At 37.7% G+C, this 27,790-nt stretch overlaps 1 protein-coding gene across 1 annotated transcript; it reads left to right on the forward strand.

Annotated features, from left to right (window-relative positions):
- The first annotated feature begins 1,500 nt into the window (after nt 1-1,500).
- Nucleotides 1,501-27,790, forward strand: CEP78 (centrosomal protein 78). Its single transcript, XM_062018474.1, has 15 exons — nt 1,501-1,753; nt 1,964-2,139; nt 2,742-2,814; nt 3,269-3,372; nt 4,103-4,277; nt 7,752-7,865; nt 8,116-8,180; nt 12,755-12,863; nt 14,457-14,592; nt 15,547-15,592; nt 16,725-16,868; nt 21,851-21,928; nt 23,656-23,822; nt 25,212-25,365; nt 27,231-27,790. The coding sequence occupies exons 1-15, from the start codon at nt 1,501-1,503 to the stop codon at nt 27,753-27,755; spliced, it is 2,319 nt and encodes a 772-aa protein (XP_061874458.1). The 3' UTR covers nt 27,756-27,790.

A 27,790-nucleotide genomic window follows, 5' to 3' on the forward strand; every position in this document is an offset into this window, starting at 1 on the left:
AACTCTTAGCATTAAACGTGTGTTTCTCAGTTTTACCATACACTCTGTTTATTTTAACATTTAAATAAGTTGCCAGCTAGTGTCTTCTGCATTGAAAGAGAGTCGATAGTTGTCTCCCGTGCACATTCTCACAGCCAGTCAAGATATTCAGGGTTTATGTACTGACTCCCATGCAGAAAAGTTCTAGTTTACATAGCTGTTTCTGAGTTGGAAGGCAGTGCTATGGCCAGGAGCTCCTTTCTTTTCTTCAGTTAGAGGTGTGGTGTTCAGGTGTTGCAATGAAAACCACAGTGGAAGAACACTGCTTAAGCTCCGGAGTTAAAAGTCGAATGTGTTGTGCATCAGTACCCAAAATCAGCCATGTTTTACAGTTGATGGTCTCTTTTTGAAGCTGAAGTGTTGGATTATAGTTTAGTCATTTCTGTTCCTGAGACCACAGTGTGGTCGTTAAATAATACTAGTAAATCAAAGCAAAAATAAAATGGCATAGGGGAAGGGTTATTAATTTCTATTCCTACTATTATTACAGTTTCAGTTGTCCAAATACTAATGTGATTTTTTTTTTTCACTCCCGAATTATATTCTTATAAATGACGGCCCTCAGATGATTGCACATACATACCCAGTAGTCTCGTGTTGACATACAGAGTGCTTCAGAATATTGGCTGAAACTTTCTAGTCTTAAACAATATTAAAAATATTCTCAGTGTTCACAATGTTTGATATCTGATGTTTGATACTTGATGCTGTATAGAGTAATTAATAAATAGATTAAAAAATTGGTCCTCTAAATATACCGACAGATGTTCCTTATGAGACCATGAAGTTACGTATTCTTAATAGCTGTGCCATAGCAGCATTTTGAGGTTCTGCTTGGAGTACTATTTTACTACATGGGTACTCATGTGTAACAAAAACTTGTGCCTGAAAAGCACTTTCCTAAATTTACTAGGGAACTGTATAAGGTGTCCAATAGCAAAAATATTTAGGAAAGCACACACTTTATTATGTATTATGAGAATTTAGACTTTTGATTGAAGTAATGGAGAAGCTCACAGCTAGTTCCCTATGGAACAGTGATTTGTATCCCTTAATGTTGGGACAGTAAGTGTCCAAGATTTTCTGAAGTCTGTTGGCCCTGACACCTCAAAATTAAATTTTAAGATGGAAAGAGGAACTTTACAGCAGTCAGTGCTTGAACATTAGGCCTTTTGTGTTTTGGCTATACTTATTCGTGTCAGAAAATACAAATGCATATTTGTTGTATTTTCTTCACCTCCTCATTCATTTTGCTGTACTCTCACAGGTAGTGAGCATCAGAAGACATCATTTTAGCTGCCATACCAAACGTGTAAACGCTATTCAACAGTGCATTAACATAGTCATGTTTTGAGTATATGCATATTGAATTGAGGCTGTGATGTGAAATCAGTTATACGCTGTAAAAAATTTATTTTTTTTTCCTTCCATTACTTTAGAGACATTTATCACATAAAAGAAATGATGGAGTCAGTCAAAATAAGAAGACAGTGCATGATGGATTTCTACTCGCATTATGAATATCTTTGTGTTCTTCAAGGCTCTGTCCCACTCAAAGCTGTGAAGGCTAACCTGAGTCAGGGTGCTCTTGATCTAATTGTGGATAGCATCAAAGCTGCTGATTGGGCACCAATTCTGAATGCTATCAGGCATGATAAGACTCTGACTTCTATTGCAATAAGAAGTTTTCGTCAACGGGATCTTGGAGAATCAGGTTTGTAGTAATGGCTGTGAAAGACTAGTATGTTAATACGTGCATGTTAGAATTTGTTCGGTAAAACTGTTGTATGATTGGATACATGGGAGGAGGAATTGTTATACTGAAGGAATTATGTCTATTTATGAAAAGCAAGCTGTGATTGTGATTGCTTTTGGGTCAATAGGGACTGTATTTTACTCATGTGTAACTTTTGTTGTTTACTAGGTGTTGAAAGATATAAAACTTACTTTAGAAGGAGAAATCCAGCAATTCGCTCAAAAGACTTGACTGGCCAGCTATGCAAAGCTGTCAAAGGCTGTCTCAGCATATCAGATGTACTAAAAAATTTAGAACTGCAGGGTTTGCTTCTGAGGGAGAGAGATCTAATACTTTTAACAAAGGTGAGAATATATTAGTATGCAAATCAATGGAAAAGATGCTCAGAACGAAGAGAAGTAGTGACTGCATTTTATAGATATTTGTCACAGACAAGAATGTTCCTCTTTTAAGATATCTTTGATATCCATCATATGGGTGGTTCTACTCAGGTATTTAGTATAACCTAGCCTTACTGAACCTGTCAAAATCGCATAACCTTGCCTTGCGCTGATTCTTCAAGGCTTATGAGAAAGTTCTTGGCAACATCTCTGCCATGTATTTGGGGCACATAACTTATACAGTTACGACTGAAAACTCCATACATGTGCATGACAAAAGGAAAGTTGCGGGACACCATGGAGATAAAAACAGACCGTCAAGATGTGTTGTTGGAACACTCATCTTTGAGAAAAGGAGGCTGCTGCTTCTTGCTCATAGCTCTTCCTGTGCTAGACAAATGAACTGGCTTAAACAGAGCTTTAAGGTTTGCTTACTTGTTTTGACCTTTGTCTGAACCCCCTAGAGTTTCTTGTAGGGAGCACAAAGAGTAATTTGGGTGACTTGATCTTTTCTCTATATTTTTGCTTTTCATGCCAATTAACAGAACATTGTTTTTATTCTGAAGGGCTTGGCCACAGCTTCATCTCTGGAAAGTGTCTCTTTAGCCCACTGTCCAATTGGAGATGGAGGGTTAGAAAGTAAGTTCAGAATCAAAATTGTGTATATATACTTAGTCTTTTTAGATAGTTAAGTATTTCATTACTTCCAGTCCTGTTTTAAATTTGTCTGTTGTGATTGAAACAACAATCTTTAGTCTATATAATAGCATTTAAAGACTTGAATTTCTTCAGGTGATACTAGTAAATAGCCTTACTACTTTATAAAGTAATTATACTTTTATTTAAAACATGAGTCCTAATATTTGTTTGAGGCTAACTCTTTCGTGACTTGTTCATGTTTACATAAGTAAAGAAAAAAATATGATATGCTTTGTTTGCTAAACGCTTGCATTAGAAATATATACTCTTAGAATTCTTTACATGTATTTAAAATATGCTTTCTATTCCAAAACTAGTTCTTTGCCAAGGCTTTCTTTTGCCTGTTGAAGCTAGTGGTTTGTGTAGATGATGTGCATGCTTTTGTTTTCTTCAGCAATCTGTCAGAGTGTAAAGAATTCGGATACTCTCAGATTTGTAAACTTCACAGGATGTAACCTCACATGGCGAGGGGCAGAACATATAGCAAATGTATTGAAGGTAATTTAATCACCTTTCTTGGAACCAAATGTTCACAAGGATGGAAATACGTTTCATTTTTTTCTGTTAGTTTTAAGACCTAAATCCGTCAAAGCACTTTGCAAACAGAATATGTGAATACTGAAGTTAAGCATGTGGACACTTCTGAAATGTTATTTTTGTGCCAAATGTAGCTTTGTTTATAAAAGGAATATCGCATTTCTTAGTAAACATCAGTTAAAAAAATAACAGTTCAGAATGATACATTTAATCTAAATGATGATTAGGGCTGTAAATATCTTGACACCTGTTTTGGGGAGCACTTCTTTCATTGTCACAAATTTTGAAAAATGTCTTAAATGTTCGTAACCATTGAGTAAAAGTAATTGAGTTTATAGTTTTAAAGATACTAATTAAGTAGGCTTATGAACAGTACAGTGTTCTAATTAACATTAACATTGGTTTGCATGAAAGCATATAATTTCCTAGTGTGTATTTCCTATTCAGGATGTGTTGAAAGCATCTGCCTGCCTAAAGAAGGTAATAAGATGTTTTGTAGCCTTATTGAATAATTTGCATTACAAATTGAATGATTAGAATAAACATCACTTAACTGTAATGTTTAAAAATTGCTTGTATTTCATGAAGTCGATAGTGGAGTAACTGTGTATTTTATATCAGCACTCTTGTGATCTTGTCATTAATAGTGTCTTTGCCTTTGCACTTGGTAACAGCTTCTTTGTTTCTAAAGCACCAGGCTATGAAAAGACATAGTGAAGCTTGGGCTGAAAGCCTGCGTTACAGGACACCTGACCTTGACTATATGACCGGCTTGAGACGGATTACTTTCAACTGCAACATGCTTGTTGGAGATAGAGGAGCAAATGCCATTGCAGACTGCTTAGGAGAAAACCTTTGGCTAAAAGGTACTGTGCACTATTGACTCTTCAGACATAGTGGCAATCAGAAAATTTAAAATTTTTAACTATAGTAAATGTGGACAGAGGAGTAAATCACTATTTAACTAGGAAAGAGTGTTCTCTTCCTCTTTTGAGTTGTCAAAGTGTGTGAATACTATTGCCTCATCTGGTATTGTCCTCTGATATTTCGGAGAAGTAATTCGTTCTACAGTGTATCTGTACAAAATGACTAATGGTAGTGGTATAACTTATAAGATTCTGTACATGGCATCAAATACTTAACCATTCAAATTGCTTATAGTTTGAGCCAGGTGTACTGTTGGGAAGTTTTGCGGCTCTTAGCCTAGGGTCCGATCCTCAGCTGGTTGGGAAGAAATCCAGTCCTACTCAATATGAGTGATAGCAGAAATCTTCACTTTATTGAAAGCAGGCTCTAACTTATATACACTGCAGGCTTCAAGCTAGCTCAGCAACAGGAACTGATAGGTTACATTTTTTTTTATGTTCATCCTCCTTACGGTTTCTGCGATAAGCAAGCTCCCTCATTTTTTTTACATCTTGTTTTTCCTCGAAGTTGTCTACCACCTTTAGCCAGAACAGTCTGACCTTGAGGGAATAGAAAGTGGCCTCCTGTCTACGTGACAGCAACTACTTTAATCATGCCTCTTACTCTGGTCTTGATTGTGCACCAAATCCATATAACTAGAGCCCAGACTGCCTTGCCCCAGTGGGCCTAGCATTATACCCCGGGATCCATGTCCATGCTCCCTCATTTTTTCTCCACAGGGTACAGATGCAATCCATACCAATGGCAAAGGATCAGAATACTTAAGCAAACTGTACCTACAGTAGTCCATATGCCCTGATGGGATTCCACAAGCTCTGAGCCAACTGGCTGATGTAATTTTGAAGCCACTTTCAATAATCTTCCAAGGGTTGCAGTGGTTGGGAGAGGTGCCTGAGGCCTGGAGGACAACAAATGTAACTCCTGTCTTGAAGAAGACTGGCAATAAGGACTTGGGGAACTACACACCATTCAGCCTTGCTGGGAGCTCTGGAAAGATGGGGATGTGCTCCCATCCAGAGGAACCTCCCAGGCTGGAGAAGTGGGCTGATGGGAACCTGATGGATTTTAGCAAAAGGAAGTGCCAGGTCTTGCACATGAGAAGCAATCATTCCATGTACCAGAACATGCTGTAGGTTGTGTGACTAGAAATTGGCTTTGCAGGAACAGTCCTGAACATCCTGGTGGACAACAAGCTGTCCATAAGACAGCAAAGTGCCTTTGTGGTAAGGAGGGTGTCCTGGGCTGAGACAGAGACCTTATGAACAGACTGAGAGAAGCAATTCTCCCTATTGCTCAGCACTGGTGAGGCCAGAACTGGATTCCCCTATACAGGAGAGAGATGGAGCTACTGGAGAGAGTCCATCAGAGGACCTATAAAATGATGAAGGCACTAGAGCAACTCTTATTTCAGGAAAGGCTGAGGGAGCTAAGACTGTTTAGCTTGGAACAGAGAAGGCTCAAGGCATGTCTCATCAAGATATACAAATATCTGAAGACAGACTGTAAAGAAGATGGAGCCAGGTTCTTTCCAGTAGTGCCTGGTGACAGAGCATGGGGAAAAGTAGCGACAGACTGAAACACTGGAGGTCTCCTTGACCTGGAGAGCTCAGAACTTGACACAATAGGCCAGATAAGGCCTCACCAGGTCAGAGTAGAAGGAACAGAACCTCCCTTGACCTACTCTTTTTGATGCACCTCAGAATGCCATTGGCCTTCTTGGCCAAGAATGCACATTGCTTGCACATGGTTAGTTTATTGTCAATCAGGACTCTCAAGTCTCTCCCTGCAGAGCTGCTCTCCAGCAGGTCAGTCCCCAGCCTGTACTGGTGCAGGGGGTTGTTCCTTCCCAGGTGCAGGACTCTGCACTTGCTCTTGTTGAACCTCATGAGGTTCATCTCTGCCCAACTCTCAAGCCAATTGAAAACCCACTGAATGGCAGCACAGCCTGCTGGGGAATCAGCCAGTCCTCCCAGTTCGGTGTTGTCAGGGAACTTGCTGAGGGTACACTCTGTCCCCTCATTCAGGTCATTGACAAAAATTAGACTGGCCTCAGAACCAACCTCTGTGGAACTCCACTGGCCACAGGCCTCCAACTTAGCTCCGTTGGTCATGACCCTCTGGGCTCTGTCATTCAGCCAGCTCTCAGTCCACCTCATTGTCCACTCATCCAACCCATGCTGCCTGAGCTTTCTGATGAGAATTTTCTGTGAGATGATGGCAGAAGCCTTGCTGAAGTCAACGTAGATGATATCCGCTGCTCTTCCCTCATCTGGCCAGCCAGTTATACTCTCTTAGAAGGCTATCAGGTTGGCCAAGCAGGATTTCCCCTTGCGGAATCCATGTTGAGTCCCCCTGACAGCCGTCTTTTCCCTCGTGTTTTGAGATGACATGCAGGATAAGTTGTTCCATCACCTTTCCAAGGATGGAGGTAAGACTGATTGGCCTGTAGTTTCCTAGGTCCTTCTTGCCTTCTTTGAAGACCTGAATGACATTGGCCTCTCTTCAGTCCTCAGGCACTTCACCCATCCTCCATGATTGTTCAAAAATGATGGAGAGCAGGTAGCAATGATTTCCATCAGCTCCCTCAGCACCCAGCAGGTGCGTCCTATCAAGTGCAACCCATGGATTTGTGGGTGTTAGCTTGCCTAGTAGATCCCTAACACAATCCTCAATCAAGAGATCTTCCTTTCTCCATACTTTATACTCCAGGGACTGGGCTTCCCAAGGGGCCAGCCTTAGCATTAAAGACTGAAGCAAAGGTGCCATTCAGTAGCTCTGTATCTGCTGTCACCAGGGCATGCACCTTATTCAGCAGTGGCTCACATTCTCTCTAGTCTTGTTTTTGTGGCTGATGGCTTGAAGAAGCCCTTCTTGTCCTTTACATCCTTTGCCAGATTTAAGTCCAAGAGGGCTTTAGCTTTTCTTGTTACTGCTCTGTGTTACTGTGTGTGTACAACGTTGAATAAATGCCAGAGCCATTTCCAGGTGACAGTGTAACTTATTGATGCATGCAGTGACCTTGTAGAAGCATTGACACATACTTTTAGATGTAAGTTTTATGTTTTCACAAATGATGTTACCTTGGGCAGTTGAATTAATTGGTGCCTGGGAATATTATATATCTACTAGGAGTTGTCAAGTACAGTGACTTAACTGTGAATATTTTTTAAGAGTTTTTTTTAATGCTGCCTTTGCAATTATTTAGCAGTTATTTCTTAATGTTCATCTATAATACTGATCTAAATTTCTAGTTTTCTTTTCTGAAATAGTCTTGGTTTTCTACAGGGATGTTATATCCTTTTTTCTCATGATTTATGTTCTAGGAAATGGGGTTTTTCAACAGGTGTGGATTAGTTGTGTTAGATATTGATTACAGGTTATGCCACTGAATTTTTTCTTTTAATCTCCTTTAGCACTTGATTTGCAGCAGTGTGGAATATCCAACGAAGGAGCAAGGTCATTACTAGAGGCTCTTCAAACTAATACGACATTAGTGGTACTTGATATAAGAAAAAATCCATTAATTGGTATGTATCTGTATTTGGCTTTGTCCTCTGTGTGAGTTGTTAAGGTTTGTGGTTTTTTTTCAGTAACCCTAAGGGGAAAAAATGAACCACTTTTAAAGAAAAATAGAATAAAGAATTTTGATAAATATTTTTAAAATGGGAGATGGGAGCAGAGTAGATAACATGTACTGCTTATTAAAGAATCTATTTGTTTGCATAGATACTTTTCTTATACAGGAAATTCTTAACTAGATATCTTAACTCATTCTAGATCGCGTTATGATGAAAGACATTATTGGAAGAGTTCTTATGAATGGAAATAGTACTAATTCAGAGGTATGTGTTACACATTTTGGAGTGACTTTGGGGTTTTCTTTGCAGCTGCTATAGCTTTTTTTTTTAAAAAGAGTGACAGCTTTGTTCAGATTGAATCTAAAATAGCTATTCTAGTTAAAAACAGAAGTGTGACTCTCAAGGAGTTTGAAAAACAAACAAAAACCACTGTGAAGGGAAAAACTAAAAACACCAGCAGCTGCATATTGTATTGGTCACTTTGTATGTTTTCTTATGTAATTTAAGATGTAATATGTAACAAAACCAGGCTATCCCTTTAATGAAAAGAGAAAGGGATATGTGTGTGTATGGTTGGGCATTACTGTAGATTAAGTAAATACTGCTGCTGCACTGCAGGAAAGTTTTCCACTACATCTGTCTATTCTATTGATGTGGTAATAATAACTTTATTAAAAAGTAAATTAAATCACAGTTTAAAATTTAAAACATAATTTCTCTTGAAACGTGCTTTTGGTTGATAGTTTACATATTAAGATTTTTTTAAGTTACTCGACTATTGTTTTGGATGATAACCATCTAAGAAATCAGAGTTTAATTCAAGTGCAGTACTCATTGCTGTCTTTATCTAGTAGACTATGGAGAGTTTACAGTAATGTGCATAATCTGAGTATCTGGACCATTATGATTAGATAAATACACTTGGTTAAATATCAAGTCTTTTGTTTCTAATACATAAATTGAACAAAGGAGTGTACACTTGCACAGAATTGCAACAATCCCAGTTCTTATTCTGGAAATTACTGCTCTCTCACCTTTGAAAAAGGCTTAAAAGTCAGAACTGTGGATCTGTAGGTAGTATCAGATAAACTGGGAAGAGAACTTCTGGAGAGAGTCCAGCACAGGGCCACCAAGATGATCAGGGGACTGGAACATATTTCATATGAGGAAAAGCTGTGGGAACTGGGGCTGTTTAGTCTGGAGAAGAGGAGATTGAGGGGAGATCTTATTAACATTTATAAATATCTAAAGGGTGGGTGTCAGGAGGTTGGGACATCCCTTTTTTCTATAGTAGTTAGAAACAGGACAAGGGGTAATGGGATGAAGCTGGAATACAAGAAGTTCCACTTAAATATAAGAAAAAACTATTTCACTGTGAGGGTGAGGGAGCAGTGGCACAGGCTGCCCAGAGGGGTTGTGGAGTCTCCTTCCTTGGAGGTCTTCAAGATCTGCCTGGACATGTTCCTATGCGACTTGATCTAGGTGACCCTGCTTCTGCAAGGGAGTTGAACTAGATGATCTTTAAAGGTCCCTTCCAACCCCTATCATTCTGTGATTCTGTGATTAGTACAGTTCCTCACTTCAGTCTCTTACAGACATTTTTTGAGAAATTGAGATTGGATGTGAAGGAGTGCTTTTTCTTCTTGCCAGATGCAGTCAGCACTTTCAAAATGTTGGCAGGGATCACATGAAAATAGCATCTGCCTGAAGATGCTCAAGATCATTGGAAAGTTGAACCATGAAAAGAATAAACACCTTGGGTTATCTCCCATATGCTAAGACAATGGTTTTATATTCATCCAGATGGTGCAGTGTCTTAAATCTTACAGGGAAGTCTAGTAACTCTTCATATCTCATTAACAGTACAAATGAAAAAAGACTGACCACCAGTTTGCTAAGTAAATGCTTCTTTTGCAGATACAAGCAGCATAGGTGCTAGATTTTTTGTTTGGTAAGCTGTGTGAGTAGGCCATTGTAAATTGACATTTGCTGTTTATTATGGGAACAGTGAAGACACTCAAAGGGATAATCCATGTGTTTAGCAAGACCAATGCAAACATTTGATGAGGTTGACATGCTTTTAAAACTGAAACATTTATTACCCTAACCTAGGATTTACAGTTGATTTTGAGGTCAATTGCAGAAGCCTGGATATTATGAAGAGAAAAACAGTTGAGTTTCTTTCAGGTAGTGTCATAATATGCTCTGTATTGAAAGCCAGCAATCTGGGGTTTTGTTTTATTGGGCACGGGTGTCAGTGGTGTGTGGTTTTGTGGTTTGTCTTTTTTTTGGTTGTGTCTTTGTTTTTAAGGAGTCAAAATTCAGGGTGTAAAATAGTAGATCATAGATGTTAATGAAGAAAAAAATTGACACTAAGCTTTGTTGCAGAGAGAACTACAAGGACTGCTTTTTCATTCTGTCAGTAATAAAATTCAGCTGTACAATTTTAAAAAAAACAACGCCCAAATAAAATCCAGAGTGTATCTGCGAGTCCTAATGTCTGGGTGTAACTGTCACGCTAGTTCTGTCTACTTTTAACAAGCTTTAGCATAGTAAAATTTCAGTAATTTTTTTTTATTTTTCCAGTATTTTTTCAAGTATTTTCTTTTTTCATTGGAGGATCCATTGTAGACTTAAGTTTACCTAATATAAAGAAGTAATATTTGTTTCTTATAGCTTAAGCCTGTCAACACAATACAGCATCTAAATTGCTTCCTCTGGTCATCTGTGTACTGGCTTCAGACCTGTGAGATTTAAAAAGATATATTGGTCCGTTTTTTGTAGTGGAGTTGTAGTTGCTAGGGATCTGGATTTCATATTGTTAGAAAATGAAGAATGAATTGAATAAGGTCAGCTTATATGTATAGACTTCTTGAATCAAAGGTGTAAGTTGTAGTTTTCTATGGGAAACTTCTGTTACTTCAAATTGTGGCAGCAAGTTGCCTAACTTGTACTAACTACTGTATTTCACTGGTAACTAAAGAGTTGCATGAATGAGCATTCCTAGTACTGCCTCCAGTTTCATCTTCCTCTAGTTTTGTCTTTTTATCCTGCAAAAGGCTAGCTGTCATAATTCTCATGATTAAAACTCAGTATAATTGTTGATTTTTTTTTTTTGTATCTGAGAAGTGGCAGAGTTACCTTCTCTACCATCTAATCATGGCACCTGTTTCACAAGTCTGGTTTTGATTACACAGAAAATGTATCAAGTTGGTGCCATGTTGCTTTACAAAGAGAAGCTTAGTGGGCTTCTGAATGGCCTCATAATAATAAGCCAACATGACTACAAAAGATCATGTCTTGGCTGCCACGAAGAGCCTGTGATGTTCTGTCACCACATACTCAGAGGATACCAGTCACAGCAGTCCTTCTGTTCTGTGTAAAACAAGATTATTTCCCTTTGCTTTTCAGTGGCAGGTAGGTGCTTACATTTTGGCTTGGGTTTTCAAGTTTGCAAGAGGAATTGCCTGCTGCTAACTGATGCCTTTAAATTTGATTGGCAGCTAAATCAGGAAAGCTGTATTATCCTAGCAGCACTGTGTAGCTACTGCAGTGGATTGAATTGTAGATACGATTGGGTGTAATAGGTGGTGACATTTCGTTTAGATTCTGAGAGAAACTGAATTACTTGAAAGAAAAATGCCCTGAATCTGTCTATAAAACAAATTGCTTTCATAGTCTCAGTTTACTAATTTTTCAACACTGTCTTAATATGTTTGCCATCTTTACTCTTAAATGGAAAGACAGCAGGCATCTGGACAATGGACAGGTTACTGGGACTGATGAACTTTAGGTTTGATCTGATATAGCTGCTTTTTTCTGTGTGTGGTAAAACAAAGTCAAGATACTTTTGCTCTTAGAAGTTTAGGCCTTAATTTTTATTCTATTTTTTAGTTTAAAATGAACAAACCAGTTGTTACAGGAGCTAGAACCACTCTAGACCCAGCCAAACTTACACAAGGATTGAGTCCAAAGTTAAAAAAAACCCAAACCTACTTGGACTAAACTTGCTTAGTTGGAGCATAGCAATGACATTTTTATAACTTTGACATACTATTCCTGGTACTCTGATGTGGGGTTTAGGGCTGTCTGAGAAGCTTTGTGTTAATATCAACTGCATTTCCTATGATGGCTGCTTCAGCGACAGACTTTTTACTAACTATAACTTGATACATGCTGAAAAACAAGTGATAACGGAACTCAGGAATATGTACCTGGAATAATAAACAATTTTGTTGGAGAAAATGGACCCCTTTAGAGTAGAGCTGGTCATGTATGGAAATGAAGTTTGAAGTACAGCCATTGCCTTTGATTATCACTGTTCTGTAATTTTACTCTGGAGGTTTGTACTGTGTAAAGAAGTGTATTCATTACAGGCAATGGAAATTAGACTTGCTAGTTTGTCAATGCAAAGTCATGTTGGGGAAGCTTTTATTGCTCTGAAGAACTTTGGCCTGAGACGGTCATTCCTAGCAAGCCAGCTTTCTGAGAGAAACTGCAGAATCTGGAGTTTCCTTTTTATAGGGTTGTTGCCCTTTTTTTTACTATAAAAGGAGAAAAGTTCTGCACAGGAGAAAGGAATAAAAACGGGTAGGTTATTATAGTGGTGTTCTGGGGACACTTTCTGATAATGTAGCACTCAGACTGACATTGAGTCGTGTTTGAATTGGAACTGTGTGGGATTTTTGTTTCTCCTTAATGTTACAGTTTATAATTAAATTTTCTGTAACTAGCAATGTTTTTCTATGTATCTGGCAAAAGCCTCCCTAATCTCAATTGAGTACCTCTGTAAATATCAATTACTGAAATTGTTTATCTTTCTTTAAAAAAAAATCCAGTATAAGTGGCTGATATCCCCATGTTCCAAGGATGCTTTGAAAACTAGACCAAAGAAAAGAACTATTGTCCTAGGAAGTGGTCGAAAAGGAAAAGCTACTATGCGTATCGGTAATACCGTCTTTATTTTCTCTGACTGCAGTGAACTTTGTCTATAAAATAATCTTCTAATGTTTAAGAGCTTTAATTGCAGAAAATACAGTGTGTCAAAATGTCAGTGTTTTGCAGAATACGTGTTTTAAAAAAAAAAACAATCCATTTATACTTAATTTAATAACATGTCTTCTACTGTCAGTGGTTTCTGCAGGAATCTTGCTCTTGTTTTTAGTGCTGATAGATATGTGGCTGGAAAAGTGGTAGGATATGCAAAATTAAATGTGTAGAAAGTTTGCATGTATTTATCCTGAGTGCATTGTCTCCACAAGCTTTCACTTTGAGGAAGCTTGGCAGTAGTAAGTTGCCTAGTTCTTCTAATGTTGCAGTCTTTCTGTAGCAGACAGTCCTCTGACAGAACAAACAAGCACCCATTTTTGACTGATTGCACAAAATGTTCTAAGATAAGTTTTTAAAGTCATGTAAACATAAAATAGTACATTTAAATAACATAGGTGCTGTGAATATTTATAATTCATTACCGATGGTGATACAGTAAATATTTTTCAATAAGTTAGTAAAAAAAGTACTGTAATATATTTGTCTGTCTTTCATCTTTGCTCTAGTTATCTGGAAGCAGAGAGGTAAGCATAAATCAAACTGACATTTTTGTACAAATAAACTATGGTGATCAGGGTGAGGGCAGAAGAAGATGCTTGACTTAAATGTAGTTGTGGTGTTTTGGTTTTTTGTTTTTCTGTATTTTTTTTTTAAAGAGAAGGAGTCAGGAGGTGAAAACTATCCTCCCGTTGAGAACAAACTGAAATTTGGAATCCCAGTACCACAGTTGTAGGTTTTTATACCATTAGTTTTTAGTCGTTTTGCTGGTCTCAGGGAAATGATAACCTGAGTTCTCACTAGTTTAACTATGAAATACTGAGTGTACAATTTCCTGGGCTTGTTAGCTTCTGACTTACTCAGGACCTGGCGTAGAATGGTCATCTGTATTAGGTATTTAGTCTGAATTTACAATGAGTGATAGTGTATGATTTAACAACCAAAGACTGAACTAAGGAACATGACTTTTCATTGCTATTCCTCTTCAGTGAAGATATTGCTGTGTTCTGTAGAAGTGATCAACTTGATTACCAGCTTTAGCTTCAAGCATTTTGGCAGTTAGAAACCCAACATTCTTAAAAGCCACTAGAGGGCAATTCGAAGCATATTGATATCATTATTGTGTACTTGTGCTTTTTAAGCTGCCACTTGAGGCAGGTACCTTACTCAGTATCTGAAATTAGTAATGTGAATAAACCTGTAGCTAAACTTTGCTTTCTATTTTGAATAAGTATGCCTTTCTTACATCAACCTAACATAGCAATTAATTATACCTGCTCATAATTACAAGCAGATAAGCTATCCACCCCACTTTCTGAGAAGCAAACCGTAAGTTTTTGAACTATTCAGCAAAATTAGATTGAAAGGTAGATTTCCTCCAGTCCCCTTTATTACACAGGATATTTTACTTATGAACAGTAAGCTGTGAATTTATATATCAATAGCTATGTGTAATGAGTTTTTTTTTTCTCCCGTTCATGCTGTTCAATCTAGGATTACCATCTAAAAAGTCTTTAAGTCCTGGGAAAAAAACTATATCTGTGAAAGACAGTTACTCACCAAAACCACTACCACCAGGCACAAATGGCTTCCTTCCTTGGCGTACTGCAGAACGTGCAAAGAGACTCAGGTGAGGTTTTCACAGTACAAAGGAAATTTTAGAAGCATAAAACCTGTATAATAACTATAGAGGAGAGCAGTATTAGTTTTTAAAAACATACATTTGAACGTTGCACACAGAATTTCGTATAGCATCCCTATTTTTTTTTTCTGTTACATAAATTTTGAGGATGTTACGTAAATTCTATTGCAGTAAGTTTATAAAATACACAGCAAGATACAATTTGATGGCCATAGAAATATTCAGGTGTAGCAAAAAAAATCCCTTGCAAACAAAACTACTTTGCTTTGTGTTCTGTGGTTACTAATGACTTATACAAGTTACCATAGCTGAAGATGCAGTTCAGTTTTCTAAGTTTGTAGTTTATTTAGCATCCAATTTGAGATGCCTAGGTGTTTTTTCCACCTCTTCTTTCTGCTCCATCTCCCTCAATGCAAACATAATTATTGTGATCATCTAAGTAGTGTGAAATAAAAAAAAAGTTACACATGGAAGCCATAATATTATCATGCATCCTTTTGAAACAATTTTTTGATTTGCTTAATTTGGTTAATTCTAAATGTTCTTTTAATGTATTCCCTAGACTTTGGCCTCTCAGAATTGAAGCTAAAAAAAAAAAATTACTTAATGCTCTATCATAACTATCTTTAATTAAATTTATTTTTTCAAAATACTGAACACCAAATTCTCCTGTTGACTCCAGCTGATAATAATGAATAGACATCTTGCTTAAATGTACTAATGTTAGAATCCAGTAATGTTGCTCTAATTCACGATTAAGTAGGAGTACTGATAGAACAAAATGAGGGTACTGAATGTTAAAAGGATACAGTGCTGTGGGTGATGCTGTTTTTACTCTTACTGCTTCACCTGTCCTAGAATATTTATTTGGAAATGGAAGTAGCAATGGTGACTTTATAAACTTAATTTTCTCAAAAGTGTTTTTTCCTTTTCTAACTTTAGAGGAGGGCCAGTGGATAGTACTGAAGAATTACCAGGGAAGATTGAGGTACTCTTTCTCATATGATGGTTTATTTAGTTAGATGAATGCCTGAAAAAAACTGAAAATGTTCTCAAGATAATTTTACTGTCTAAAAGATAAGACTGGAACATACTTTTAAACCTAGAAGTGCAAATTATTAGCTTACATCAGCATTTGATTAAATCTTTTTTGATAGGTGGTTTATTCCCATTTCTATATTGTTAACTTGTGATTTCTTAGCCTTATGAGCAAGCTGGAGTACAAGAACAGTCTATCCAGAGGCAATAAGAAGAATGAACAGCATTTTTTTTCTGATAAGTTCTGCACTTGCCTTCTTCTCTTCTCCTTTTGCTTTTGGACTACATACTTGTGTTTACATCCATCTGGGAACTGCTGTAGTAAATACTAGTGGGGAAAATTAATCCCCTCTTTCTTCCTTCTCCTTTTCATCTCATTTCCATCTCCCACCCACCCACCAGAGAAAAGCAGAAGTGCGTTAGTGTGTGTGTACTAGTGAATTAAATTGGCATGCAGAAGGGTCTGACGGTTGCTGAAGCTGCACCCTTATCCCCTGCTCTGACATAAGCTCTCCATGGTCTACAGTCCTTTAGGGGGAAAAGCTGCTCCAGCACAGGCTGTCCACAAGCTGCAGTGCCTTTGTCCCATTCCTCTACAGTGGCATAGGGCCATCCTTGGGCTGGAGTGTGTGTATGAGCTCCACCATAGGGCACTCACTCCTCTGAGCCTGATGTTCCCTCTGTTGTTTGTCACTCTTTTTGTCCTTTTTCTTCTGCCTCTCTGTCTTTTTTTGCCCTTTCTTAAATACTTTTTTACAGAGGTGCTGCCGTGTCCTCTGAGGGGCTTGGCTGTCTTGTGTGGGGCAGCCCTGGTGTCTCCTCACAGGAGCTGCCCCTGCAGATCACTGCTACTTAAATCCTTGCCACATATACCCAATACTTGCACACATGAGGCTTTTTTAGTGTTGTTTTATGCAAATTTATTTCAAAATTGCATAGGTGGACACTATATATGCATTATAAGGAGGAATTTTTGGAAATCATTACATTCAAGTTAAGCTTTTGGTGGTATTGAATCTTTAATTTTTATTGCACATTGTAATGCTGTGAGTGAGTGTGTTTTTCTTTTTGGATGTAATTAGACAGGTGTTCCTGTGAAAGTGACAGTAGAAAGTGCTTCTACATCTGAAACCGAAGACACAGAGGATTCAGATGATGTTATCCATCACTTTGATATGGCAAAATCATTAGATAAGATTAATGTAAGAAAGTATCAACGACTACAGGTAGGAAGCATGTTCTGAGCTGTGAACTCTATAAAAGCAAATAATATCAACTAACTGTGTTTTATTCAGAAAATTATGATTAAACTAATAAGCAGTCATGGAGTAGGATTTTGGAATAATTTTTAATTATCCTGCGTTATGTCACAGGGGCTTCAGTTTCAAAACTGGATTTCCAGGCTCTGAATAGATCTAATGAAGATGTGTATGCTATAAGCATATTGTCCAGGGCCACAATAAGGAAGAACTTCACTTAATACACACAGCTGCAATACCTGTAATTTCTCTTTTCCAGTCCTGAGTCATGGTTCACAAATCTTCTGAACAGTATTACTGTCTGTAGTATTTCTTTACAGATATTTCCTTTGTTAATGTTATGTAACGTTATTTCTAAGAGCTACAGTGTATTGATTGTTGTGTAAAAATAATTTAGAAAGTAGATGTGTTAAAACTTCATTTTACAATTGAGCTTGGTAACAAAATTTTTTCATTTGCTTTTTATTATTCCCTCTACTCCTTTGATCTGAAAAAACTCTAGCAGTAGGGAGACTGACTGTTGCCACAAATGTCTTTACTGGGGATGGAAAACACAGGATGTATTTCAGTGGCTTAGTGATGCTCCTGAGGGAGTTAGCACTATTATGAAGTAACACTCTTGGGCAGAATAACTGGGTTGTTTCTGAAGTGTCGTGATTTGAATTTTGTTTGGATAATCTGCATTGCCTCCAAATGAATACTGCTAAAAATGAGACCTATAGTCAGTCCAGTTCTAGTGTTGGTTATTATATAGCACCACACTAGGTGAATGAGCTGTTCATGTGTATGAATATTACATACAGCTGCCTTTATGTAAGTTAAGTGAATTTGAAATTTAAGTGGTTGCAGAGTATATATGATGGGAGAGTTAGGGTGGCTTAGAGTTACTGTGGAAGGCAAAAGAAGGTATAACTATCTGCCTTTTTTTCCTTATTTTTCAACTGATATATACTTTGCCACTCTCCTTTTTCTCTCTAGAACTTTTGTTCAGAGAGATTTTCAAGGTTTCACAAGTTGCTGGAATTTACAGTTATCTAACAGCTTTCTTAGAATCATAGAATGGTAGGGATTGGAAGGGACCCTTAGAGATCATCTAGTTCAACCCCCTTGCAGAAGCAGGTTCACCTAGATCAGGCCACATAGGAACATGTTCAGGTGGGTCTTGAAGACCTCCAAGGAAGGAGACTCCACAACCCCTCTGGGCAGCCTGTGCCACTGCTCCCTCACCCTCACAGTGAAATAGTTTTTTGTTATGTTTAAGTGGAACTTTTTGTGTTCCAGCTTCATCCCATTACCCTTGTCCTGTTGCTAGCTACTATAGAAAAAAGGGATGTCCCAACCTCCTGACACCCACCCTTTAGATATTTGTAAATGTTAATAAGATCTCTCAGTCTCCTCCAGACTAAACAGCCCCAGTTCCCGCAGCCTTTCCTCGTATGAAAGATGTTCCATACCCCTGATCATCTTGGTGGCCCTGTGTTGTACTCTCTCCAGTACTTCCCTGTCCCTCTTGAGCTGAGGAGTCCAGAACTGAACACAGGTCTCCAGATGAGGCCTCACCAGGGTGGAGTAGAGGGGGAGAAGAACCTCCGTTGACCTGCTGGCCACACTCTTCTTGATGCATCCCAGGATGCCGTTGGCCTTCTTGACCACGAGGGCACATTGCTGGCTCATGTTTAGCTTATTATCAATCAGGACTCCCAGGTGTCTTTCTGCAGAGCTGCTCTTCAGCAGGTCAACCCCCAGCCTGTACTGATGCATGGGGTTGTTCCTTCCCATATTCAGGACTCTGCACTTGTCCTTGTTGAACCTCATGAGGTTCCTCTCTGCCCAACTCTCAAGCCGGTCGAGATCCCGCTGAATGGCAGCACAGCCTTCTGGGGAATCAGCCAGTCCTCCCAGTTCGGTGTCTTCAGACAACTTGCTGAGGGTACACTCTGTCCCCTCATCCAGGTTGTTGATGAAGATGTTGAACAAGACTGGCCCCAGAACCTACCCCTGTGGAACTCCACTGGCCACAGGCCTCCAACTCAATTCTGTGCCATTGATCACCACCCTCTGGGCTCTGTCATTCAGCCAGCTCTCGATCCACCACACTGTCTACTCGTCCAACCCACACTGCTTGAGCTTTGTGATGAGGATGTTCTGGGAGACAGTGTCAAAAACCTTGCTGAAGTCAAGGTAGATGACACCTGCTGCTCTCCCCTCATCTAGCCAGACAGTTATGCATTCATAGAAGGCTCTCAGGTTGATCAAACAGGATTTCCCCTTGGTGAAACCATGTTGACTCATTGAGAACTTCTCTGCCTCCTTCTGCTGAAAAAGGGGCTTTAAGTGTACTGTTTAGCAAAACAATATTATTAGTATTTTTTTTAAAATCCTTTGACCAATGAAAAGCTTAGTTTCTGCTTAAATGGCAAATTGGAACTGATAAATATTCTTTCATTGTACTCTGGGGATCTAAAGTGTCAGAACTGAATCCGATGGAGAATGTAGTTGAAGAAACTCCCAGATTTTGAAATTGTAAGGATAGAAACGGTGAACTTCACCCTTAATATAGTTAGTAGGGTAACTCTTTCTACACATTAATACCATCTAAAGTACATAGAAATGGTGAATAAAAAACTTAGTAGCACTAGGTTTTTTAAGAGTAAGGGCAGCTATGTAATCAAGTAGAAAAACATGGCTGATAAAATATAAAAAAGCTTTATTAACTTTGTTTTCTAAACTTTAGCTTTATCCCTCTGTCTAGTGTTGAGTAGACATATTACGATATTCTTGAGGACTGCAGATATATTTGCTATTCAGCTTCGCCTTAAGAGCTGTGAATGCTGTCTTTCTGGATGACACTACTAGAAGACTTAGTCTTGTAGTGTGGATGTACTGTTTGCCTCTCTGATGTTAATAAACAACTTTTGCACAAAGTGATTATGTAAGCTAGTTAACTCCTCAAAAGCAAATTAATGAATAAAGAAGTCAATTAATAAATAAATTACAAGTACATTTAACTTGATGGTGTCTATTTTTACACAGGTGCAGATCTTTATTTACAGGTAGGCTTCTGATACTGCTTCTGAAGAGAGGTAGTGGCAATGTATGTCACTTTTTTTTATTAAGTCAGCCCATAACCGTCAAATACTGTGTACATCTACAATATGATGTCAAGTTTAAACAAAATACAGTACCTTTGAATTCTGGTTTAAAAAGACCTAAAAAAGTATTTTTTAAGCCTTTGCCCTTTGAAAATATGAACCATCAATTTGAAGAAAAAGATCAATACTGACCCCTTTTGAATTGCCTAAAATCTGTCCACAACAGAAATACTAAAGAAATAACATTTCTGAAATTACTTGCAAAAAACCTCCACACCCATATATATTTATGTGCACACACTAAGTGGAATGTAAGAATTTTTCAAGTCTGTGCAACTGTGACTGATATTCAAAGCTAGGCTACAGGATTCTAGCTTACATGTTGACTTGTCAATGTTGAACGCTATGATCACTACTTTCTGTGCTTTGCATCTGTATCTGTAAAACCATTTCTAGCTCCTCTTCTTTCCACACATTCCAAGGTAGATTGCAGTAAGATTGTGGTATTTGTTGAGTCTTGTTTCTTAGAGATTTGCACCCACCGTATGCCTGGAGGTGATCTTGTTACATTATGGCATTTAGATACTAGGCATATTAGCAGTGAGCTTTACTGAACAGTAGTGACAAACCTGTAATCTTCACCCTGATTGTTTCTGGGAGGGCTATATCTAGAATATTTTAGAACTTGCATCTTCAAATTAGATGCAAAAGTCTGACATCTTGCAAGACTTGTGAGAATCTCTTTGCATTTGTAGGAGTATTTTTACATTGGTAGGTACCAGTCTTAATTGATGGCTTGTATGAAGTGCAGAGGTATGCTCTGGAATAAGCTTTTGATAGTAAACAAAAGCATTTCAGTACTATTTGGATCTTTGCTCCTCTGTAGGACTGATTGATAAGGTGTGTACAATAAATACAGTGTCATATGTTACATGTATGTGCTTGTATACAAGCTGTATAGAGAAAAGAAGAAACTGTGTGTTAATTAATATAGATTACCCTCTGGAAAATTGTTTTCACATTTGGAACCAGAAGATTGTTAATACATGCAAGGATAAAAATCCAATTTGTTCTTCCAATTCAGATGCTTTGCTATGGTAGAAGAAAATATGGTAATGCTTATTAAGTCCTGATTACTGTTCACTTAATCCGAGAATTAAAATATAAGTGTAGGTATCTTATGAATAAGACTAAAATGTATTTGTTACCTGTTGGGGTTTGGTTTTGTTGTTGATTCAACACTAAGCTAGGAGTCCCACGTGGTACCCCATAGTCCAGGGAGCAGATATCCACAACACTAAGTATTTAACTCACTCAGACAACTCGGGACTGTGAGAAACTTACTTTTCTCTACTGAAGAAGTGAAACTAATTGGAGAGAGTACAGTTGTTATCATTTGGAAATTTGTATTCAAAATCCTGGATGGTGAGCACATTCTGAAAATCTAGATATGCCTACTAAAGATTTTTTTGAGCCCAATATGAGCTTTTGATGAGGTAGTAGTATTTAGTTAAAATGATGTTTGAAAAGGTAAAGGTGAAGAACAGGAGGTATAGAAGAACATACATTCTTGATGGTAATGTCATACGCCCAAGAGACTTGGGCTGTCATTTCATCAATATCTATATTGGAAATCTGTTAAGTGAATCGCAGTTATTTCTGCTTCCCCGTATTATTTTTTTGCATCCTAAAGTTAGGTACTGGTAGGCTTCTGTCATGTATTTTTGGAGAATATACGTTATTACTTGGAATGCCATGTGCTAGTTGTTTATGGACGTGTTAAGTTTTTGTGTAGTACTGCATGTTGATTTGGTGTTTTGAGACAAATTTCATGATAGTTTTTCTGTATTATGGTAGTTGGAGCTGGAAGAATGCATGGAGAAATTAAGGGAAGAACAAAGAGCCAGAATAAAGGCTGAGGAACGGATAATGGAGGTAATGATATTTAGCTATTAATCATCCTTGCTTTTAAAGGAAGCACCAATCAAACTGTCCAGTTCCTTAATTAGGAGTAATTATCAATGACCTCTAGTGTGGTAGCTTACAGAGATTCAGTTCAAAGTCAAATGGATCATTTACTAGCCTAAGGGCAATGGTGAAATCTGCATTTAGTAATACGTGTTTGTTCTCCCGATCCTATTCCAGAGCCTTGAACTCCAGGGCAGACAAGCTACTCTTTCAGTGTATTTCATTCACTTGATGTATTAGTTATGTTCTGAGGCATCCTGATGTTTGCCTTTGAGAGAGTGATTAAATATGTTCACAATTTGCAACAGATGGGTAGTTATTTGTGGTCTCCCACCTTATTTATCATGACTTGTGCTAGAAAGCTATTTGTTACGTTATTTAATTTGGCTTTTTCTGTTCTTTTAAGTTTTGTTTCTGTAGGTAATAAAAGTGTTGCATGTTTTTTTGCATAACATGCTGGCCACAGCTGTCATTTGTAAAGTGCAGTTTTGCATTAATAGAACCAAACTAGCAACTTGCTAGTGTTAATTAACTTCTGAGGTCTATTTCCCCTCCATTGGTTGTTACCAACCTAAAAAGTATTAATATACAGACTTTCTTGTAATAAATTTGAATGTGCAATGGTGTAAATGAATGGATTTGGTTCTTAGATGTGATCTACAGTGGGATGGAAGTAGTGGTAGCCTTTGGAACTTGAGCCACAAGTATGACCCCACAGTCCAGGGAGCAGATACCCAGAACAAGGTCTATTGTAGTCCTCTGGTGTGACCATCTCCATCCTGCTGTCATGTGAAGTGTATTGCTGGGCTCTGCTGGATATCTGTTCTTTGAATACCTAGATGTTTTTTAGGCTAAATACCCACTGCAAGAAATCTTTCTATGTCATTCTAGACTGCCTAGATCTAGCACCTTGTCTAAGGACAAGGGATAAAGCACATAGCAATAATTTCTAAAACTGTTCATTTTGATGCTAGTTTGACAGCTACTGTGCTCTACACAGATCTGTAATTTTTTTGTCCTTCTGTCATAAAAGAAGAAAGCAGGATAGCCCGTGGTAGCAGTGATTGCATGACTGTAATGTTAACTTAGACAATCATTTAATATTTCCCTCAAACACAACACGTGCAGTTATGATTCAACTTTCAGTTTGTCATTAAGTTGATTAATGTTCAATGTAGAGAAAAATCAGATCATCTTAAACTTTCAGTTCTGGGATGCACAGTGCAAGGGAGAGATAAAATAGTATACATTCCCTGTGATACAGGGAGGCGAATGTAAGGAGAGCATTGGCCTTCGTTAAGGTTTTTTGATAGAGAAGTAAATTCTTTGATGTTAATGTGTTGTATAGTATCTATAAAATAACATGATATGAAAGGTAATTTTTTGTTTGCATTTGCTCTGCAATATCCTGTACATACTGAAGAGAGTGCTGAGACAACAGTTTTGAGAACCTGCAGCAGTTTCGCTATGGTAGCACAGAACTGCAATATGTGCATAAACAAACCTACACAGATCTCAACATAAAAATGCCCTAAGTATTTCTGGTACAGGAAGCTCTATATTTTATCAGTTTCTTTGTATATTTCTTTGTGATACTGCTTTATAATCTTGCAAAGGTGGAGTTGGATATTTGAGGTTATTTTATTCTGACAACTATAGAAATTACTACCTTTTTATTTCTTTTTTATTTATAGCTGGAAACTGAAAATGCAAGACTAAGGAATCTAAATACATCCCTATCTGAGATTCTTCATGAGCAGTCACTAACCAACATGATTTTGGAAGATGATGGTGTTCTAGGCAGCATTGAGAACTCTTTCCAAAAGTTTCATGCTTTTTTAGACCTCCTTAAAGATGCTGGGTAGGTTGTCAGTTTATAATCTTACTATGTCTGCTGAAATCTTTCCCAAAATTATCCTACCAATGAAGCAGGCTGCTTTCTTACTTTTGGATCTCTAGGCCTGTACTTGCAAAGAAAGAAAATTAACTGTGTACCTACTCTTTAATCTTTTCTTGGTGGGAAATACATGATCCAAGCACTGTCCACGTGAATTAATATATCTGTTCTTGGGAAAGGCTTTCAAGAAGCCAAATCCAAAAGAGGAGAAAGCTGCTGTTAATGCACGTTTCCCAGTCTTTATTGGATCACCTGTGGCTGTTAGTGTTCCCGTGTTATGAGAGGCTCAAAATGAAATGCAGCTGAACTGGCTTCAGAAAATACTCTCTTGCCTTGGGCTCACTTCTGCTAAATTAAGCACAGAAAACTGTGTGGATTAATCTGGCCTCTGTACTTAAATTCTAGATTATTATTTCTTGGAATATTTTAGAGAGTATTGATTAAAGTTCGTCTTAAGGTTCTACCACAGTGCCTGCGGTTTGTCAAGGAATTTTAGCTTAAGTTCTCATACCTCTTTTGTAAAGCTTACCTAGCCCAGGTATGACAATCTCATCCAGGAGAATGAAGGAATAATATGAAGATATATTGTAGTCTACTCTGCATGTTCAGAGAAGACCACAAAAGTTTTTATTTGCACTCCCTACCTCCTGCTTGTGTCCATCTCAAGATTGTAATAATGTAACTTAATGTAAAACTCACCCTGAGGCTCTATTCTGGTTTTGCACCAGTCGATTGATAGTTTCCATTACTTGAAGAATGAATTTCAAACTTTTGAGGAAGAGGAATGCTTTTTCATTACATAAAAAAGAAATTTTTTTTCACGAGCCCTATGTCTTTAGTAGAGAGCTACTCTGAAAGTTACAGAATCCCAGTCGCAGAGACTGTTCTATGTAAGCTTCTATGTATAACATGCCATCAGCTGGCAGATGAAACAACATAACTATATTTGTGAAGCATGTAATTGGATTTGACTGTTAGAATTATGCTAGTTTGGGAGTTGCACAACAGTCTTCTTGAATGAGAGTTTTAATCTTTGCTCTGTTTGACAAGGAATCTGCTTGCTAGCATCCTTGTCTGAGATCAATGCTAACTGGCAGAAGTTTGTTCTTAGCCTCATAACACTGAGTGAAGACTGACAGTTTTGAAGCTGCAGGGTAATTTGTGCAAAGATAAGGAAATACTGTGAGGTATTCGTTTTCATCTCTATTAAGCTATTTTGGGCTTCTCAGAAGATAGCATGAGAACTCAAAAAGCTTCAAACACATTGGTTTTGAGCGCATTGGTTTTGAATGTTTAGGTATTTCACAGGATAAGAATTCCTTGTGTCATTTTCGATTAAACTTTACTTTACAGACTTGGCCAACTTGCTGTATTAGCTGGAATAAACCAGTCAGATTTTGGTCTTTTGGGGCAACCACAAATGAATTCTACTGTCACTAAGCCTGCTAATGTGTTAAAGGAGAAGTCTTTTGAAGAAGAAAGACAAGAACGTATCCAGAACAGCAAAGTAAGCCTATTGAGGGAGTGCTAATGGCAATGTTCTTGATGCTATTTAATGTACTTTTCATCTCTTATCCTCCTCTGACTGAAAGTAGTTATTACCAAATGATCCATGAAGTTGTAATTGCAATATTTTGTTGTAGCTGTATTTATACAGATCATAATAATTGAGTTAAGTAAACTTTTAAAGTAATTATCATTTTAAACAGAAATTGTAGTATTTTATAATGTACTAAAGAAAGTATTGATGGAAATTATATTGTTTCTTTTTCTGAAATATGAAGTTTCAGTACTCACATGCAACTATTAAAAAGGGAAAATATCGTGATTATTTTTTTACAAATATTTAACAATGAAGTATAATGGGTTTAAAAGCTTAGTCTGTACTAGCTTGTACAGAAGCTAGTACAATATACCTGTTGAAAAGCACAGATTTTCTTTTAAGTGATTGCAATGTATATGTCCAGACTTGTTAGATTTCTGTGTGGGCCATGAAATGAATTTCGGGCCACCACAAATTTGCAATATTAACAACATAAGGTTTTTGTTCCTATTCTGAAGTCAATAGAAAACTTTCGGGGTTTTTCAAGGGAGATAGTAAAATTCCCTGAAAAAAAAAAGACTTTTTAAGGCAATTAAGAGTTAAGATACTGGCAGCCCACATCTTTGTCCAAGTTGGGTAAAGATGTCATGCTAAGAATAACTCCGGTATGTTTTCTACATCCAATGTCTTACCTGTTAAGTGTTTGAAATTCCTAAAGAATACCATGAACTTCTAAAGCATAGTTGTAAAAACTGTTGTGGCTTTTTTAATGGTGTCAAAGGCAATTTCAAGTTTTGCAGTTTGAATCTCCTAAAGTTATTCAGAGTAATACAACAATTCTCATTATAGATTCTTTGCCATTTGTTAAGAGTGTGACTTGCCACAGTGTTTTCAGCTGATGGACTCTTCTACACTGTGACTTGTTTATGCAGTTTGTTTGAATCATAGTTTTTCTAATTCAGCTACATTTAGAAAGATGAGTTGGCAAAGGATATTTACAAAAAGCTTCAACTAACACTGACACTACTTTCAGAATCACAGAATGGCAGGGACTGGAAGAAACCGTTAAACATCATCTAGTCCAACCCCATGCTAAAGCCGGTCCACCTAGATGAGGTCACACACAGGGGATTTCAAAACCTCCAGAGGAGGAGACTCCTTACCCTCCCTGGGCAGCCTGTGCCAGGGCTCCCTCACCCTTGCAGTGAAGAAGTTTTTTTTCTTGTGTTTAAGTGGAACTTCTTTGTGTTACAGATTTTGTCCATTACTCCATGTCCTGTCACTGGACAATACAGAAAGAAGTGTTGCCCCATACTCCTGACATACACCTTTTAAATAGTTGTGTTGATGAGGTACCCCCTTCTCCAGGCCAAACAGCCCCAGGTCCTGCAGCCTTTCCTTGTAGATAGCCTTATCTCCAAGTATTGACTACTTCAGAGTCTCGAAGCAACTAGATATTGTGGGACAGGCTATTGAGACCGGACTAGTGTATGAGCAAATGTAATGAACTGCAGGTATTTCAGAATGATAGACATGACTGGACTTTGGCTGCTTCAATATAACTGACAACATTTCTGTAGAGTAAAATTCAAGTTTGATATGAAACTGTAATATGCGTACTCTGTGTCATTATCATCTTAGCAATCTTCTGAAACTTGCTCTCTTTAAAAAGTAATAAAGGTTGGATAATTGATATTATCTCTGAATCTTTTCTATGTTATGTAAAAACTTCTTTTTTCTGTGCAGATTTTTAGTATATGGCAGTTGAAATACAGGTTTTTCTTTTTGTCTAGTTGCATCAGTAACTTCATTGGAGTTTTTTATTTCAGAACAGAGCTGGGGACATCCAAGTTTCTCTTCCTGGCATGTTTCAAGCCCAGACAGTTGTGAATAATGCCTTCTCTGCTCTTAGAGAAATACAGGAGCTACAGACTACTGGGCAGCAGTACCAGCCAGGCTCACAGAATGAAATTGAAGCGCAAACTGTTAGTGAAAATAAAGATGATAAGCCTCGAAATAGTACTCCAACATTCTCAGAGAGGAGAGTCAAACAAAATGAACAAGAAAAAGGACACCGCTCAGGGAGGCAATTAGTTACCAGTCTACATTCATTTCCTGAATCCAGTGTACATATTAAAAGTAATGGTAGCAAAACGTTCAGTAGTGCATCTAGTGAAAACAGCAAAAATTATTCCTTGAAGAAATACATCCCTACAACAAATGAAATGGCAATTCCAAATGATGGAGCAAGAGGAGACCAAAGCAGACAGCAGGCAGTAAACCACTCTAGCACTGATACTGTAGGATCAGGCTCTGAAATACCAGAAAGTATCAAAAGTCTTAGCAGCATTTGAAGTGATTATAAAATGTTTGGACTGTTCTTTACACT

This window comes from Colius striatus, chromosome Z (assembly GCF_028858725.1).
Source record: "Colius striatus isolate bColStr4 chromosome Z, bColStr4.1.hap1, whole genome shotgun sequence".
Lineage (NCBI taxonomy): Eukaryota > Metazoa > Chordata > Aves > Coliiformes > Coliidae > Colius > Colius striatus.